Source organism: Chlamydotis macqueenii, chromosome 4 (assembly GCF_036417535.1).
Source record: "Chlamydotis macqueenii isolate bChlMac1 chromosome 4, bChlMac1.mat, whole genome shotgun sequence".
In the NCBI taxonomy this organism is placed as follows: Eukaryota; Metazoa; Chordata; class Aves; order Otidiformes; family Otididae; genus Chlamydotis; species Chlamydotis macqueenii.
The window spans coordinates 41,139,240-41,156,098 of NC_141559.1; the positions used below are offsets into that span (position 1 = coordinate 41,139,240).

Sequence of the window (16,859 nt, forward strand, 5' to 3'; positions counted from 1 at the left end):
AAATGTTTGCTTCATTGGGACAAGTTGTGTAAATAAATACTTGTATTAGATTTCTAGCCTTGGTTTTTGGTATGTAATTTAATATCTTATCCTAGAATTCACTATCAAATGAATTATCCACTCACTGTTATAACTAATCATGCTGTAGTTCTAGTAATAGAAATTGTATTACTAGTATTATCTTCACATTTTCATAGACATATGCTAAAATAAAATGAGTTCACTCGACTGTTTTAACCTTGTCATTAGTAACCTTTAAGCTTACTAAATTTGTTTTGAATTGTGTGACTTTATCTGACACTTGTGCCTATTACATACAGATCTTCTCCATTCATTTTGTTAGACTTATTTGATATTTTCAAGGATTATCTAAGATTTAAATTAGTTTTTAGTTATTTTGTTTGGCACCAGTCTGTGTATCTCAGTGTAATCATGTGTTTTTCCTTCATGTCTCTTTCATTAACAGTTGATATTCAAAGCAAACTCTTATTAAATATATGATCATTCTTTTTTTTTTTTTTTTTTGCTGTCTACATTGATAGCCAAATGTGTAAAACAGAGGCTATACTGGATTATTGCTTCAAATTAGGGATTGATATCTTGAGGAACAGAAAGATATTCAAGCAGGCCTCATATATGGCAAGCTGAAGGGAGAACAGCATCCATAAATAGTAGAAGTGGGACCAAAAAAAGAAGTTTAAAGCAGACATTAGCTTTACAAGGTTGTATCACCTGAAGTCCTTTTTGTTTTAGTTTGGGTCATAATCGTTAGTTTTATTTCAAGAAAAAAAAAAAACCTAAAAAGTAAACAATAACAGTAGCTCTTTAGAAGCCAAGTAGGTAGATGCTTACAGAGATGAGGGCAAATATTTGATTCTACAGACAATTACAACGATAAAAACTTCTTCCAAAGAGCAATTATGTAGTAGTATATTCTGCAGCTTTCATGTAGTAAGTGTCACACAGGTTTCTAAATGGTTTTACTCTGCTCTTCCAGCTCTCTCTTTATTTTTCCAGTTTTCTTCTTGTTTGACTCTCTTTAATTCTACCCAAGTAGTTGTTTAAATGAAAAGCATTAACAAGAGTAGTGCAGCCATTGTCTTTGGTGTATTTTTTGCTTGTTTATTATTGATGCAGCCCTATAGTATATGTTTTCTCTATATGTAAGTGAACAGTTGCAGGACTGTGTTAAAATCTTGCCTGTAGTCATCCACTGAAGAGGCAAGCTAACATTAATTTCACCCTTGAATGTTTTAAAATAGAAGTCTCATTAAAATAACTGTCAAAGGAACAGAAAATGAAAATATTGTGGAGAAGAAAGTGTACCTAGCAGTATGGAGGTTTGCTCAAAGGTACAATTATAATTCACCTAAATCTCATGTTTAAGTTTTACTGGGCCAAATAAAATGTACGTTATAGAGTTTTTAAAATTCTTTACTTTTTGCTTGCTTTGTGGAAGTTAAAGGAGAAATATGTGATTTACACTAATTCCTTACTGATATGGATTTTTAACGAGCTATAGAGTATTTTATATGCTCAAGCTTTCAAATGCCTGCTTTGTCATTCTTCCAAGAAGGTCACAGACTTCTTTGGAAGCGGAATTGAGTCCTTACTGGAATCAGTTGCATAAGGATGCTTATTAGTGATGCTAAAAAATGGTAATTGTCCAGTGCTCTCATGCAAATAAGATTTACATATTCTATATTGGTCTACATAACTTTGATTTAAAGAAATATCTAATGCTGAATTTTTGGAAATGAGATGCAATTATGGAGTGTTTGGAACAGTAAGAAGGGAACTTGTGAATGAGTATTGGGAAAAGTTTACATGAAGTGTGAGAACTGTAATCTAGGGAATGATTTCCCAGTGAACATGCTGTAGAGATGTTGCTTGTTCTTTTAAATCTTAAATGATATTTGCAGGAAGGTAAAATCATGTTAATGTTGGGTTTTAAGTTCTTCAGTTGCATAACGCTGAAAACTTCCTTTCTGTTTTGGTCTTTTATTTTTTAATGTATTATTTTGTTTTCTTTATCAATATTGAGAATACTTTTGTATAAGCTCAGAATTGAATTGAGATATTAACCACGTGTTGCTTTTTACAGGTACTGCTCCCAGCAGCTGGTCTCTTGCAACTGCAGGATGTGAAAAGGACTTGCTGTGAATTTTTGGAATCCCAGCTTCATCCTATCAACTGCTTGGGGATTCGTGCTTTTGCTGACATGCATGCATGCACAGATCTCTTGAACAAGGCCAACACATATGCAGGCAAGTTATCATTAGTATAGCGTACAGCCTGATATCTGTGTGTGTGGAACCCACACACATGGGTTCCGTGCCCACCCAACCCCACCGAAAAGAAACTGAATTTTATCCAAGATATTGCAGACATGCATCTTCTTACAAAAAGTGCATTTGATGTGAATGTCTTTAAAAGAAATAAAGTCTCCTGGCTGGAACACAGTTATAATAAGTACAAAGGGCCAGCATCAACATGGCCTATCAGGGCCATGCAAGCAATTTGTAATCCAGAAAGAAGCTAGCTTGCTGTTTAAATTTGCGCCATCACTTAGGGGAAGAAATCAGGAAAGAAGAATTAAAATTCTGGCAACTGTTACAAGCCAAAGTCTGTAGGAAATAGGGGGGGGGGGGGGGGGTATCTGTATCCTCTGTATTGCACTGGCTAAGAAGCAATAAATGTACCATGAGTATTGTGTTATCAACTTGTCTTCTGAAAGTGCTACTCATCTAGCCCAAGACTTTAAATTTTCTGCTATAAAGGATACCTGTAGTCTCATTCTTCTGTCTTGACACAAAGTAGGTAGAGGAGCATCTTGTAACTAACCACATAGCTCAAACAACAAAATTCTACTTTCCTTGTAAAGAGTACTTGCCATTGGATTGTTTCTATTTTTTTTTTTCCAAAAAAAAAATGTTCATGGAATTCTTAATTTTATTACTAAAAGTGCATTGTCATGGTCATCTTAAAGACTGTGTTATTTATATCTTTAAGAGGACTGGCTCATGTCAAGTCTTGACATTTTTGAAAACTGGGTTCTTGTTTTGCTTGCTGTTGTGAATGAGAAAGCAATTCTGATTCTGCAGTGAAGTAACAACAGTGTTGTCTGGGGGGACAAAGGAGAAGAATTATTCCCTTTTTCTTGATGCTGGTGAGGCCTCAGCTGGAAAAATGCTAAGCCGAATTTTGACAGATGCAAACAGGCTGAAGTGAATCCAAGGAAGTCTAACATGAACATACTAAGAAAACAGGTTGACCTATGACAAAGACTGAGAGAAGAGAGTCCTTTCAGTCAAGAAACTAAAATGCTAGGAGGATGAGAAGGAATGCAAATCTTCCTGTGCGTAAAAATGACTGAGAATGAGTAAGATTAACTTGTGAGGTGTTTTTTAAAGTCGTTTCATATATTAAGGAAAAATCTAACTGTAAAATTAATCCAGGTCAGATAAGCTGTCTGTGGAAGTTATGGACTCTTCACTGTTAAGCAGCTGTAAAAAAACCTGATTAGACTAACTTCTGATTTAGCTTGATCTAAATCACGTGTCTGTGCAAAACTAGATGATTTGAAGTTCTTTCTAGCTTACATTTCTTTGATTCTGTGAAGGCTAAAATACTTTTATTTTCTTTATATTTCAAATACATTTTTGCTGTTGGAAGTTTATATACATGTAGTTTCAGATAAAGTATTACTAAACTGGTAATTTTTAACATAATGGATTAAAACCTTGTTTGACTGCTCTTGTTGCCAAGAAAGGTTGCATAATGTAGATTACTAAAAAGTAAACAATATTGTGTAAGCTAGTAAGTTTATAGCATAACTCTAACCAAAAGTAAGGCTTTTAATTTGTTCACGTAGCAATGATCTTACTGGTTTTTTGTGTGTAGAGTGCGTTGAGGTCTTGATGTTTGAGTTGAGATGATGTTAGGCTGAGGAATTACTTTTTAATAGAATCTTTTTGCAGTGATCAAAAAACCCTCTTCTGTAGGGTTTCACTTACTAGCTAGTGAAGCAGTACATTTTGATTAGAGCTTTGGCAGTGCGTATTCAGAGAATGGGACAAATTTGTTTGGAAATTCAGAAGTCATGGATTGTCAGAGGTTGAGAGTGACTCTCAGATATGCCTCTTTCCATACAGCTTGCACTATCTGTCCAGTCACAGATCTTTTCAGTGTCTCTTGGATGTTTCATTTCTACTTCAGGTTCAGCAAAACTGAATTGCTTTCCTTCTAAACGTCCTTCCCTTCTCCCTGTCTTCCTCTGTCACTGGTGACTGGTGTTTTCCCCATTATTCAGGTTCATCAACTTGACAACTTTCTCTCCTCCACCATTTTGTCTCAACTACTCAGTTTTATGTTCCTCTATTTTGTTTCTTCCCTCCCTACCAAAGCTGCTCTATGTCACGTTTCCCTTTTGCTGCAATGTAAATTTATCTCTGCCATAACTTCCTCTCTGTCTGCTAAGGTCATTTCACTACTCTTGCCAATATTCCTTTTCCCCGCCGATCAAATTCCAACCTCTCATCCTTGGCTTTTCCAGTTCAGCAGAATTACCCTCACTTGAATCTTTTATTTCATATCTCTTTACTCCTTTTGTTCTTGGAACCAGCGTTCTCTTTCCTCCGTAATCAAACCACTTTCCATTTCTGTCAAATGATTCCAGAAAGCACTTTCTTCGTCTGTGCTTCCCTTTTTGTCATCGTATTCTTGGAGTCCTGCTGGCCCGTACCGCGAGCTGCCAGCTCAACTCCTACTGTGTTTTTGCTGTATCTGTGTGGTGAATTTTAAAGAAATGCACACTCTGTTCTTACTCTTGAGATAAATATGCTGTACATAGTCAGGGTGTGAGCTACTTCATTGCATTGCACTCTCTGCGTTGCCTTCCTTAATCCCTAGAACTCTGTCAGGCTTAGTGCGAGAGCAATACAGAAAAGAGAATTAAAAGTGAAATATCCTGATAAGGCTGCAGAAAAAAATCAAATGATTGTATTGCTTTTCATAACTTTTCTAAAATGTACAGTGACCAATTAGCATCATTAACAATTCATACAGAGTTGAAGATTTTCCTGAAATAGAGCACTAAGTGCTTCAATTCATATGTCTGAGTCCAAATAATAGACTTCTTATTGCCTTGAGTAATTTTTAGACCTCATAAAAAGAAGGATTTTGATGAATGCTTTCAGTGGCCTTAATTCTTAGAAAATGTGTTTTCCAGTATAGATTTTTTTTTTTAATCCATTTCCAGGATATGATAGTATCTCTATCTAGAATGGATGCTTCAGGAAAAAACAGAAATGCAGCAAACTCATATGATTAGGTGTCTGTCAACAGAATCCTTGGTTGCTGTCTTAAGTGTGAAATTGAGGTATCCAAATCAGCCCTACTTAGAAGTTTTTAGTCTAGTGAAATTGTATTCAAATATTTATATATAAATTTTTTAAAAATCAAAAGCTATTCAGGTTGTTTTTGAAAGCACTAGCTTTTGAAATGCTTACCTTATTGGAGAAGTTCTAATGTGTATGTGATTGAATAACTTTGGGATAACTGTATTTAGACTATTACGCAAAAAGTTTTAATTGAATCTTTTTGTCTTTGAGTAATATAATATCAAATTCAAAATGCTATAGTATTTTTGACCTTTTATGCAATAGGAAGCTATGCTGAAATTTATTAACTAGAGTTAATGTTCAGATATTTAATGTTTTAAGAAACACATTTTGATACAGCCACTGTTTAATTTTGGATTTTAAATTATTACTTTCTAACTTTGACTATGCCTTGGTAACTTCTTAACTACTTCAGTTACTTACAAGCGATCTTTGTTCAATTTAGTGGTTGAAGCTAATATTTATATAGATTAGTTTCTAGAAATACAAAATCCAAGACCCTGGGAAGTCCACGAGTGCAATATTTGTTAAATGTGTTTAGGAGCACAGGAACTGCGTCCAACTTGTAACCCTCCCTCTCAAGGCCATTTTGTTCAGGCATCCTTTGCTGTGCTCAGAGACACTCTGCGAGCAGGATGCTGAGCAACGAAAAGGAGAAGGAAGCTAGTTGTTGGTCCTTGCTGGGACTTGCAAGCTACTAGGCTGAGCGCTAGCATGCTTAGTACTGCTGGTAAAAGCACCCAGGGAGGAAGGGTTGGCCTCCATTTCTCCTTTGAACAGGCAGATCTTCACTGTTGCTGGATTTCTGTCTGCTGACTCCCTGATTTTCTTCTATACAGTTTTATACATTTTTCAGGTCAATGTTTTTCCTCTTGAATTTTCAAGCCTCTTACTGCCTGTATCTCAGCCATCATAGCTTCTTTTCCCCCCTGTTCTTATCTTGAATGGCTCTTTGTCAAGGCTTTTTCTTAAAATTGAAAAATTTTTCTCAAAAGTCTGAGCCAAAGATAGGTGGCTGTGCCATTTCAGAATTAGGCCTTGTATCACAGCTGAACTCCCAGGAGCAGGCATTTTGGGATTAAGGTTCCAGAAACTAGAATGAGTACAGAAGAGGATTATTAGATTGAAAAAGCAGTGAAAATATTTCCCTGCTAGATAAAATGAAAAGCATTTGGGTGTTTAACTTCTCCCAGTCTTTTTTTTTTGTTACACTTGCTATTTTATATTTAGGAAAAAGCAGCAGGAAGATACTTCTGCTGATAGACAATGATCATAGAATCATAGAATGGTTAGGGTTGGAAGGGACCTTCAAAGGTCATCTAGTCCAACCCCCCTGCAAGGAGCAGGGACATCCCTGACTAGGTCAGGTTGCTCAGAGCCTCATCCAGCCTGGCCTTGAACGTTTCCAGAGATGGGGCCTCCACCACCTTTCTGGGATAGCATGATAGCATGATGTAGATCATAAGTTATTAAGAAAGTGAAACTTGGGAACTTCCGTTCAGTAGGAGTAAAAACCCACTTTCATTAAAATTGGAGCTTCATGATCCTATGGTGCGGTTGGTCCTCTTGTAGCAGAGCATGAGATTTCTCTAATTTAGGGGAGTTATTTATATGCATCTGTGATGCCTATGAAGAGATCTGAAAATAGGGGACAATTGAGAGAGATTACTTGGAGCGAGCTTCTGTTGCAATTAAACTTTCTGAGATGCTACCTGTTCTCGTAATGTTCCAGAAAGCACCCCTGCTCTGGATCTTGTCGCTCTTGCACAGTCAGGGACTATGTACAGCTGAGACCTCTCATCTTTCTTGTGTGAGGATTCCTACAGAGAGTATGTGGCATGAGTGCTGCTAGTCCATCTTTAGTTTAGTTTTAGTCTGGGATACATTTTACGTAGTATTAGAGTTCACCATATGACAATTTTTCCTGAGAATATGGTTCATTTTATAGTTGTTGTAATGTTATGTATGACCTGAAGATAGATTGGTGAAGCCTTTTAATGAAGAGGAGTATGCCACCTTGGAGTAAAGCGGCAGTTGCTTAGTGCTTAGGCCTTGACATACTTCTTAGTTATAACCAAAGAAGAATAATGTACTTCCACTCACCACATAGGCCAGTATCGGGTTTGGAAACATTGGATTACCTGTGGAAGAAGTGTCTTTTGAGGACCAGCTTTATATAGCAAACCTTCTTGGCTTTTAGCATTGTGCTGAGGAGATGGTGAAGAAACTTTTGTTAGGGAATCTTAGCCTGTGTTGTGAAGCAGGGATTGCTGCATTGTACTTAACTGTGGGATACAGCGTTCTTGATTCTGGTGCTCTGAGTCTAAAACTTTGAGCCCTGACTAGACTTGGAAGCATGCATGTCTTCTGTAGCCTATTCTTGTGTACATTCGTATGCATGAGATGGAGAGGATGTAGTTAGCAGAACAGTTCTTACGATTCTATTCTGAGTAGCAACGTCTGTTGCTATGCTTCTGTTACCTTGGCTGCTATGAATTTCGCGGTGTTCTCAAAAGCAGTTATTTAAGCATAAAATTGACAAGTAAATCAGATTTAGGAAAAAAAAAAAAGAATTCTGCAATGTTTAGCTTCTGCTGGTTCTCCAAGTGGCAGAGCTTCTGCCTGTCCCTGTGTAACAGGGCTGGGGTTTCTGCTTGACCATTGCCTTATGTTAGGCCATTAGCAAAGACCTTTTGTCTCAAGCCAAAAAAAAAATCACAACATGACACTGTGAATTGAAGTGATATTTTTAAAAAACTAATTTTTGCTGAATATTTTTGTTTCACCTGCTTGAGAAATTGTCATTGTTCTTTTAAGTGAATGTAAGGGTTAGATCTTTCCAAGCTCCCATGCTCTGCATTGCTTTAAAACAAGAGGTTATCAGCTCAGAAAGAAGCTACATTCCAGCAAGGTTCCATCTGGTTTTGTAGCATTATCCCATCAGAAAGATGCAAGTACTCCATTTAGTTTATAAAAAAAATATCGTCAGCTGTTTTGTGGAATAGAAATAGTTGGCCTAAATCATACAAAAGGCATTTATGAGACTGGATATATTTGGTATTTTGTTTCACACACTGACATACATTGCATTACTGTCATGAAGAGATCTAGGGATTATGAGGGTTTTCCCCCTTTTTCCAGCTGCAGCCTCTGGCACTGATAAGCTCTGGTCATGTTTTTGATACGTGTTAATATAGCTTTGGGAAGGTCTTTAGAAGAAGATTTCTGAAAGTGTACAAAATGTTAAAAACATTTCTGGATGTGGATATTAAGTGTTATCAGCTGCTGGAACACCTCAGAAAAATGTCAGAAAATGACTGAAGCCTATTAATGATGGAACAGAAATTTAGGCAGTCTTCAACCTTGTCATACATGGAGGCAAACACTGACAACAGCCACTGTGATAAAACATGATGGAGAAAAGATGGGTTACAGGCTTATTTTTCCTCGACATGATTCTCTGAAAGATGTTTAATCTGAGGGAACTTCAGCAGATCTTTGCTTCTGAATTTGTTTATTCCATTTAGTAAAGGCAGTTAAGCCAGAGAAGGTCCGACTGTAAGTATATAAATGAGTGAAATAGTTTTTAAATTAATCCACATATAGCATAAAATATCCTGTGCAGATTTCAGTTGTAGTGTTCCGGCCTATGTAATTGAGAAATGTAAAGTTAGTGACTATCTTTATGAACAGCTATGCCTTTTAGATAGAAGAAGTAGGTCAAGCACTTGCTGTGAGTATGTAGAATACCCTTCTCCAGACTCATGATGAAAATTACCAACAAGTGGTACTTATACAGCTCCTATTATCTTTCTTTGCTGTCCATGCTGCCATCATTTATTATACTTGCAAACATTTTGTTACTAGCCCCTTTCGTGCTGCTAAGAATTTTCTTTTTGTCCTTTTAGTTTGTCCCTGAAGCTGAAGTCTCATCCTTGGTACAGGGCAGACAAGGACAGATCTTTAGCTATTCAGATAGAAACTGTCTCTATCAGTTGCAAAAATGTGAAAATCTGTTTTTCATATGCAACTGGAACAGATATTTTAGAAATGTCCTAAAATGGAAGGGATTTTTTTTTAAAGGCAGATTTTAGTTTTGATAATAAAGAAGTAGGATTCTGCTTGCTTAGGAAGTGGGAATTTGAGAGCCAAGCCTCTGCAGCTCCTAAGCCAGCTTGTTTCCAGGCTGCCTGACTGTGAGCCAGCTGGCTTCAACATCTGGGTAAAGTGGCAAGAAGTGGGGCAGGATTGAAATACAGATTTGTTAAAGTTGCACACTGTGTGGAAAATTTTTATTTGGGGGAAAAAAAAAAAGTATTTTGTTCTCTCATGAAAACTTCCAGCCAGATAGTTCTATCTGTTTGCTTATCTAGCAGATATTAATGAAGAAAGTAGTGTGTTATCTAGTGCAACAAATAAAAACCAAGCTAATTTGAGATTTTGCGGGGGACAGACGCATGAAATGGTTAGTCATGTCGTAGGTTTCATGATGTTTGATGTTTCAGGATGTGAGCAATAATATGGGATAATACAAATCCTAACTCAGAAGGCAAAAAAATACACACACTTCCAATACTATTTTTCTCTCATAATTATTGGAAAAAGAGGATCTAAGTGGGTTTTTTGGAACTCTTAGCACTGAATCATATTATTTCAAAGATGCTGATATCCTTCTTGTTAAAAGGAAGCAAAAAGTTTGAATTTCATAAGCAATATTTTCATATATAATAAAATAATGCCTTCTATCTTCGAGGCTTAAACAGCTTTAGATAAATTTCCGTTGGCAGATTTAATTGGTGTTTTTGTATTTCTTTTGTTCTTTTTCAGTTTCTAATTATTTTGAATAATTAATTTAGCTGTAATTTCAATTGTCTTCTGCCAACAGTTAAGATGTTCTATCAATCTATCTGTCAGTTAAGATGTTCTCCTTGACAACAAGAGATCTGGTCCTAAAGAGACAAGTGATTTCACCTTACTTCTTTTTTTTTATTACTAAAATTTATAGAGCAGTCTACTCTCCTATTTATCTTTTTTCTGTAATTCATTCAGCTGAGGACTTCTCTCCAGGTATTGCTTGAGAACCTGAGCTTGTAGTTATTGACTGAGCAGTTTGTTTCAATTTCTCCTCTTTTTTCACTCTTTTCTTCTCTTGGCCATGTGCCTTGTTTTATGATTTAAACACAGAGGCTGACATCCAGTAAAATAGTTTCAGTTTTTGTTCAAGTACTGTCTATTTTTTTTTCAGATTTTCTACAGTTATCTTCCTAGCATGAAAACATGAGACAGCCTCACTTTCATTCTGACTTAGAGCACATCATAAATCTAAATCAACTTTTAAAAAGCAAGACTTTTGTATATGAGTCTATAAAATCAACTGAGCATTTCTAGTATATGAAGTGTACCCTGTTGGATGTGATCTTCTGTTGGATCAGCTTTCTCAAGAGAAGACGAACAAGGCTTCTGAATCTCAGATTTGTTTGAGATTTGGATGAGTGTTGCCTCCCCTTTCTGCTTGCTTCCTAACTCAGCTTCTGAGTACAGTCAGGCGTGCTGTTTTGTGGCACCGTCACTTGAAATTTAGAGTTTATAATGAAACTAACTTATGCAAATTACCTTTCCCAATTGCTATTTCCATATGCAAATAGTAAAATTCTTCAGATACTTATTTCAATAAGCAGACCTCAGAAAATTCTACTTCAGTTTAAGAAACTGCATATTTGTAGTCTGAAAAGCAAGCAGACATAAAGATTTGTAAGGAGTGGAAAGGTGGTGTTAAAAAAATCAACAGTATTTCTCCTCATCCTTTATCTCCCACTGCCTTAAATATGGCAGAAAATACTACACGTCCATCATAAGAGAATGCTGCAGATTGGGAGGGACTTGTAGTGATGACAACTATATGAATGAAAAGGCTGGTAGGATGAGGGACTGAAAAGGCAAGGACTGTCTGCTTTAAATAGAGATGAAGGCTAAAAAGGAATAGAAAATACTGAATTATTTTGAGTAGACAGGTTGTGACTTTCTCTATCATTGTACTCAGCATTAGAACATAGGAATATTAATTGAAAACTGATTAATGGTAAACTGGGTATTAAATTTAGATGTGGGGCTTTTTGTTCAGTGAGACTGTGGCATTATTACTATAGAAAAGTCTTAACGTCAAGGATTTAACTGGATTCCAGGGACTGGACTGTATCTCACTAAACTCATTGTTTAGTAAAATGTGGTTAAGGTAAAATATCATTCTTCTGGCTACCAATCTCTAATTTTTCATGGTTATAGTGAGACCTTTATGGGAGGAGGTTTATTATCTTACTTTTCATATACGTTCTTAGGCTTTTGTCTGAAGCAATTTGTGCTGCCTGTTTCAAGGAACAGGATGCTGAACTAGATAAAGGACAAGAATTGTACTGTGTTAGATTTCTCTTTTTATGCTCTCTAATCTTTAGCATGGTGCAAAAAAAGCTGTTGTACCCTGCAAAGCTGACCTGAAAAATTTAGACTTCATGATCTGGAAGCATTCAACATTCTTTAACTTTTTTTTAACAGCTTAAGACAATTTGTCATAGTGGCACCAGTGGAGTAACAGAAAAGCCTTTAAAAAGTTATTTAGTTTGAACATGTTTGACCTTTTTTTTACTTATTCTAATTTTGAGTGAGTTCCTAAATTCCCAGTAACAGTTGTCCCTTCTAACTTCAAGAATATTTGAAGAGGGGAAAAATCACAGTTAACTGGATGGAGCTACTTTTTAGGCAACAGCATGGCTTAAAAAACAACTTTAAGGAAGGGAGAGGTCAACTGAATAAACTGAATGACAACTTGATAAAGATACATGCTCTATGTTAAAAGAAAGTGTCTGGTTCAACAGATAAAACATTGAATTTTGTCACTTTTGTTTAAGTTGAGGCATTAAAAAAATGAGGAAAAACTACACATCTTCTACACATTGTAGAGATTGTGATATATAATATTTTGATGACCTTGGAGAAACTCTGAGAGATGCAGCAGTATTCAGAACTGTTGTTTGATTTGACCTACATTAGACTGCAAAACTGCTGGTTAGTTCTAATGAATCAGCCATTGTTCATGTTGAACTGCAAGTTTAAAATGTGTTTGTCAACAGCATGGAGGGCATATTCTTTTTCTGGAATCTTTTTTGCTGTATTTGTGTGTACAAAGGTAGCAAAATGAGATTTAAGTAATTGTCAAGGACAAGTACTGAGATGAAGCAATGCTGAAAATGTTAAATTGCTGTGATTGCTAATTTTAGTATAATGTGGTTTAATATTTCAAAATTTTTTAAGAATCTTTAAATATAAAAGCTGTTTATGAGACCAAGCTTTAACCTATATAACATGTTTTACGTTAAGGTATTGCTTCTAGACATTAGAAAATAGCATGTATATTGACTTGTTTTCCTCTATTTCTCTCCTGCTGCTTTAATACTTGTTGTGGAATACCCTTAGCACTGTATGTTAGAGTACTACTTTTCCTCCAAACAGAACAGCACTTTTCTGATGTTGTACTTAGTGAAGAATACCTCAATCTTGGTGTGGAGCAGGTGTGCAGTCTTATATCCAGTGACAAACTCACAATTGCCTCAGAAGAGAAGGTAAGACCATCTGTATCCCACCCAGTATTCCTTTTATCCTCTGGGGTGAGAGGGCGAACTTGCTCTTAACTGCTCTTGTACACTTGTTTGGATGCGTTCTTTGTCTCCTCAGTGAAATTAGGCATGTATTGTGCTCATGTTTAAAGGATTTTCCTCCAAAGTAAAGGATTTTTTCCCAAAAGTGTTGTCAGCCTGATGTAAAAAATTAATCTCAACTGTTAAAAATCCTAAAACTGTATTAAATCACATAACTCTTTGTTCTTTGAAAAAAAAAAAGAAACTACATTAAAGGGAAATTCCATCTCATCTTTAAGCAGAGTAAACAGAACACATGCTGCGAGTCACATACACAGGAGTTTGGTTTACCAAGGGATAAATAACTCAGAATAGTAGCTTGAAGAACAAGTATATGCCATCTACTAACTTTAACATCAGTAGCCCCACAACAGTATTGAAACTCTGTATGTGTATGTGGGCTGTTTAGCCTAACTGAACAAATGTGGGTTGCAAAGGAGATGGATAGGTAGTTCGGTATTACCAAACTTGAGTTTAAGTTGCGTTGGCTCTCCTCTAGCTAGATCTCGCTCTTTTAAAGCCATTTTTGAAACTCTGTGATCTTCAGTAAGCCCAGTGCATCTCTTTGAACCTCTAATGATTTTCAAGTTGTAGATATATTCATTTTTTTAATCCAGTTGTGATCAATTTAAAACATGTTGGTTTTCTTTTTTTTCCAAGGAGTATATAGTTGTATTAACATCTCTGTTCAAATGAGGCTAAATTGTATTCAAAAGCATGTTTGAATGCTGATTTCTATGGCTAGGTAATATTTCATGTTAAAATCTGTTGGAAGCTTTGAATCTAAGATCTATCTGCTTAAACTGCAACTAGCAAAGTCGTGTTGCTGTTCCCATAATACCTTGAAGGTCCTGTTTTATCATTTTGATTTTGACACATGTGATGCTGCTTTTGTGGAGTATAATTAAGGTTTTAATGCTCTAGTGTATGATGAGTTGCTGTGCAACAGAGGAGGAACTAGGCTTGGGATCACTTCCCTAGTAAGACTCAGCGATGATATGTCATTTGAATGATGATGTGGCAGGTCGATTTTCCAAGAAAGGAAGAAAAGTATGATGATTGTAATATCCTTGCTGCGTTTGTTTACCTAGTTTTATTGGATTTTCAGTATAAATGAAATTATTGCCTGTGTTTTGTCTATGTAGTGCAGCTATCCTTGAAACACCAGTAGAGGAGTGATCTAAAAAGAGACTGGCTACTGCATCTTCAGAATTGTGCAGTGGGTAAATATAGAAGTAATGGGAGCTGTAACTGCTGTCATGTTTTCTCACGTTAGGAATTTTAGTATAATGAAAACTTGGTTTTTGAGGCACACGTGATATTTTCATAGTACTGAATTTGTAAGTCAAGGGACTCGCATTTGTTTGTTTCCTGGAAGGTATTTGAAGCAGTGATAGCGTGGGTAAACCATGACAAAGATGTAAGGCAGGAGCTAATGGCACGCCTGATGGAGCATGTTCGGCTGCCTTTGCTTTCCCGCGAATATTTAGTTCAGGTAAGCAAAAAGGAATAGTAATTCTTATGCATGTGAACATTTCAGTTTATTTTTTTAATGCCAGGTGGATAATTTTAAATTTAAACAACAGTGTAATCTAGTGTGTTACTGATAGTAAAAATAAACAGATAGCCACTGTTATATATGCACATCCACACAGAGTCAAATGAGAGATTGCCACACAGAGGATATCATATATAAGTAATTTATCTGTTTGGCTGACTACTTGTCATGCTACACTAGTAATTTGAATGATTTAATTAGCTGAGATCAGGTTAGCTTTCATTTTTAATATGATACAACACTTCTTTTCATAAGTGATTTTTAAGTTTCAGAAATGAATCTATTGTTTAAGTTAGTTAGGACTTGCTAATAAAGGAAAAATTTCTTTACTTTTTTAATAAAATAATTTTCAACATTTAGGTGTCAGGTCAAATATTTGAGATTGAAAATTTCAGTCCACTATTAGCATAGGTTGGTAGGTGCTTATTTTAGAAATTCTGGTTTTGTGATCTTAATTTCTTCCATGTGGATTGTTTTGTGGGTTTTTTGTGGATTTTTTTTGTTTGTTTGTTTGTTTTGCTGTTCTGGTTTCCTGTTGTTGTGGGTTGGTTTACTACTTTGTTAATTCTTCTCCTTCAGCTTCCCCTTAGTGTTCTGTACTCTCTGTATTTAAAAAGTCAAGAAACATGCTTGATTGTGAGGAAGTGATTTGCCTTGCCTAACACTGTTTCTTCTACTTACTAATTAAGAGAATCAACATTTTTTTTCAGTGACTGCTTATTGCCATAATGTAAATTTGTGTCTATGATTAAACTAAAATTAAGAAAATCAGTAATCTGCATTTATGTGTTATAACACAAGATTTATTACATTTCAGATTGTTGTGTTTTACTTCCTTAACATGCTCAGACCTTGTTAAACTTCTATTAATAAACAGAGAGTTGAAGAAGAAATATTGGTTAAGAACAGTAGTGCTTGTAAAGATTACCTCATTGAAGCTATGAAGTATCACTTGCTGCCAACTGAGCAACGCGCATTGATGAAAAGCACTCGAACGAAATTGAGAACACCCGCTAGCCTTCCAAAAGTAAGAGTCTTATTTTTCCAATGTACTTATTTCTTCAAACTCCATTTTAACAGATTTCATGACCATCAGTTAGGGTACTCCAGTAAAAATTTTTGTAACAGAATTATTTATCACAAAAATATAACCAGTGATTAGCTTTGTACTCCATACTACTTGTTCTATAGATGTTTTAGTCAACCACCTACACCCCTCCCACCACCTCCCCCCCCCAAAAAAACTTTTTTAGTAAGTTCTTCAGCGTTTGAGAAATAGGCCTGGTGTTAGAGAGGAAGTAAGCCTGTTTCTTTAACAAAAAAAAAAAAAAAAAAAGCAAAACCAAACACAAAACCCTGAAAGAGACTGATGCTTCTTAGTTGCAGCATTTATTCAATTTTTAGCAAAATATATATTTTTTTGTTCATTTTAGAAGAAGAAAACAGAACAAACATCAGATACTATCTTCTTTCCAATTAAGTAAATAAGTTTTCTCATACTACTATTATGGCAACTGCAGTAATGGAATAGGAGATTCCATTCAGCAGATTTAGCACATTTCTCTCAAACCAGATAAGGCTGTTCTGTGACGGATGGTCACAGCTCCACTGAACATCATAGATGTTGAGTTCTCACACCTGAGGTCAGATTAAGATGTGAAGATACAGCAGGATCTGCCCCATTCATGGCAGCTCTACCTAAAATGTAATTGCTTCCTGCTTTTCTCTCTGGATACAATGATTACAAATTGCATGTGTTTTTAAAAAAATTGATTTTGCCTAGTTTGCAATACTCAAATTTCTTGTTTAGGAGAACCATCCTTTAATTATTTATTGTACAGAAGCTTGTTTTATTTGTTAACACTTTTTTGATCTTTCAAGTCCTCTCATATATGCAAATAATTAATAAATACTATTATCTCCCTTTTAGTTGATGATGGTAGTTGGAGGACAGGCACCAAAGGCAATTCGCAGTGTTGAATGCTACGATTTTAAAGAAGAACGGTGGCATCAGGTGGCTGAATTGCCTTCCAGAAGATGTAGAGCAGGTAAATGATGCCTGATTTTTTTTTTTGCAGTTGGTAATGCTTCGGAATTTAGGCATCTATATAAAGCATCATATGTTCTTTGGAACAGTACTTAAGATATGTATCTGAGAAGGGCTAAGCCTTGACTTCAGTGATCATCCTTAAAATTTTAATTACTTGCTAA

The 16,859-nt window shown here is 35.7% G+C and overlaps 1 protein-coding gene across 7 annotated transcripts in view; it reads left to right on the plus strand.

Annotated features, from left to right (window-relative positions):
• The window catches only part of KLHL2 (kelch like family member 2), a 60,405-nt gene that overhangs the window by 34,811 nt on the left and 8,735 nt on the right, over positions 1-16,859 (plus strand). For 6 of the 7 annotated variants that reach the window (XM_086746301.1, XM_086746303.1, XM_086746300.1 and 3 more), the window contains exons 5-9: positions 2,105-2,267; positions 12,906-13,015; positions 14,469-14,585; positions 15,526-15,675; positions 16,579-16,696. In XM_086746301.1, coding sequence (XP_086602427.1) covers positions 2,105-2,267; positions 12,906-13,015; positions 14,469-14,585; positions 15,526-15,675; positions 16,579-16,696 — 658 coding nt within the window. The remainder of the gene's footprint in view (positions 1-2,104; positions 2,268-12,905; positions 13,016-14,468; positions 14,586-15,525; positions 15,676-16,578; positions 16,697-16,859) is intronic. The other variant, XM_086746304.1, reaches the window with a different exon arrangement.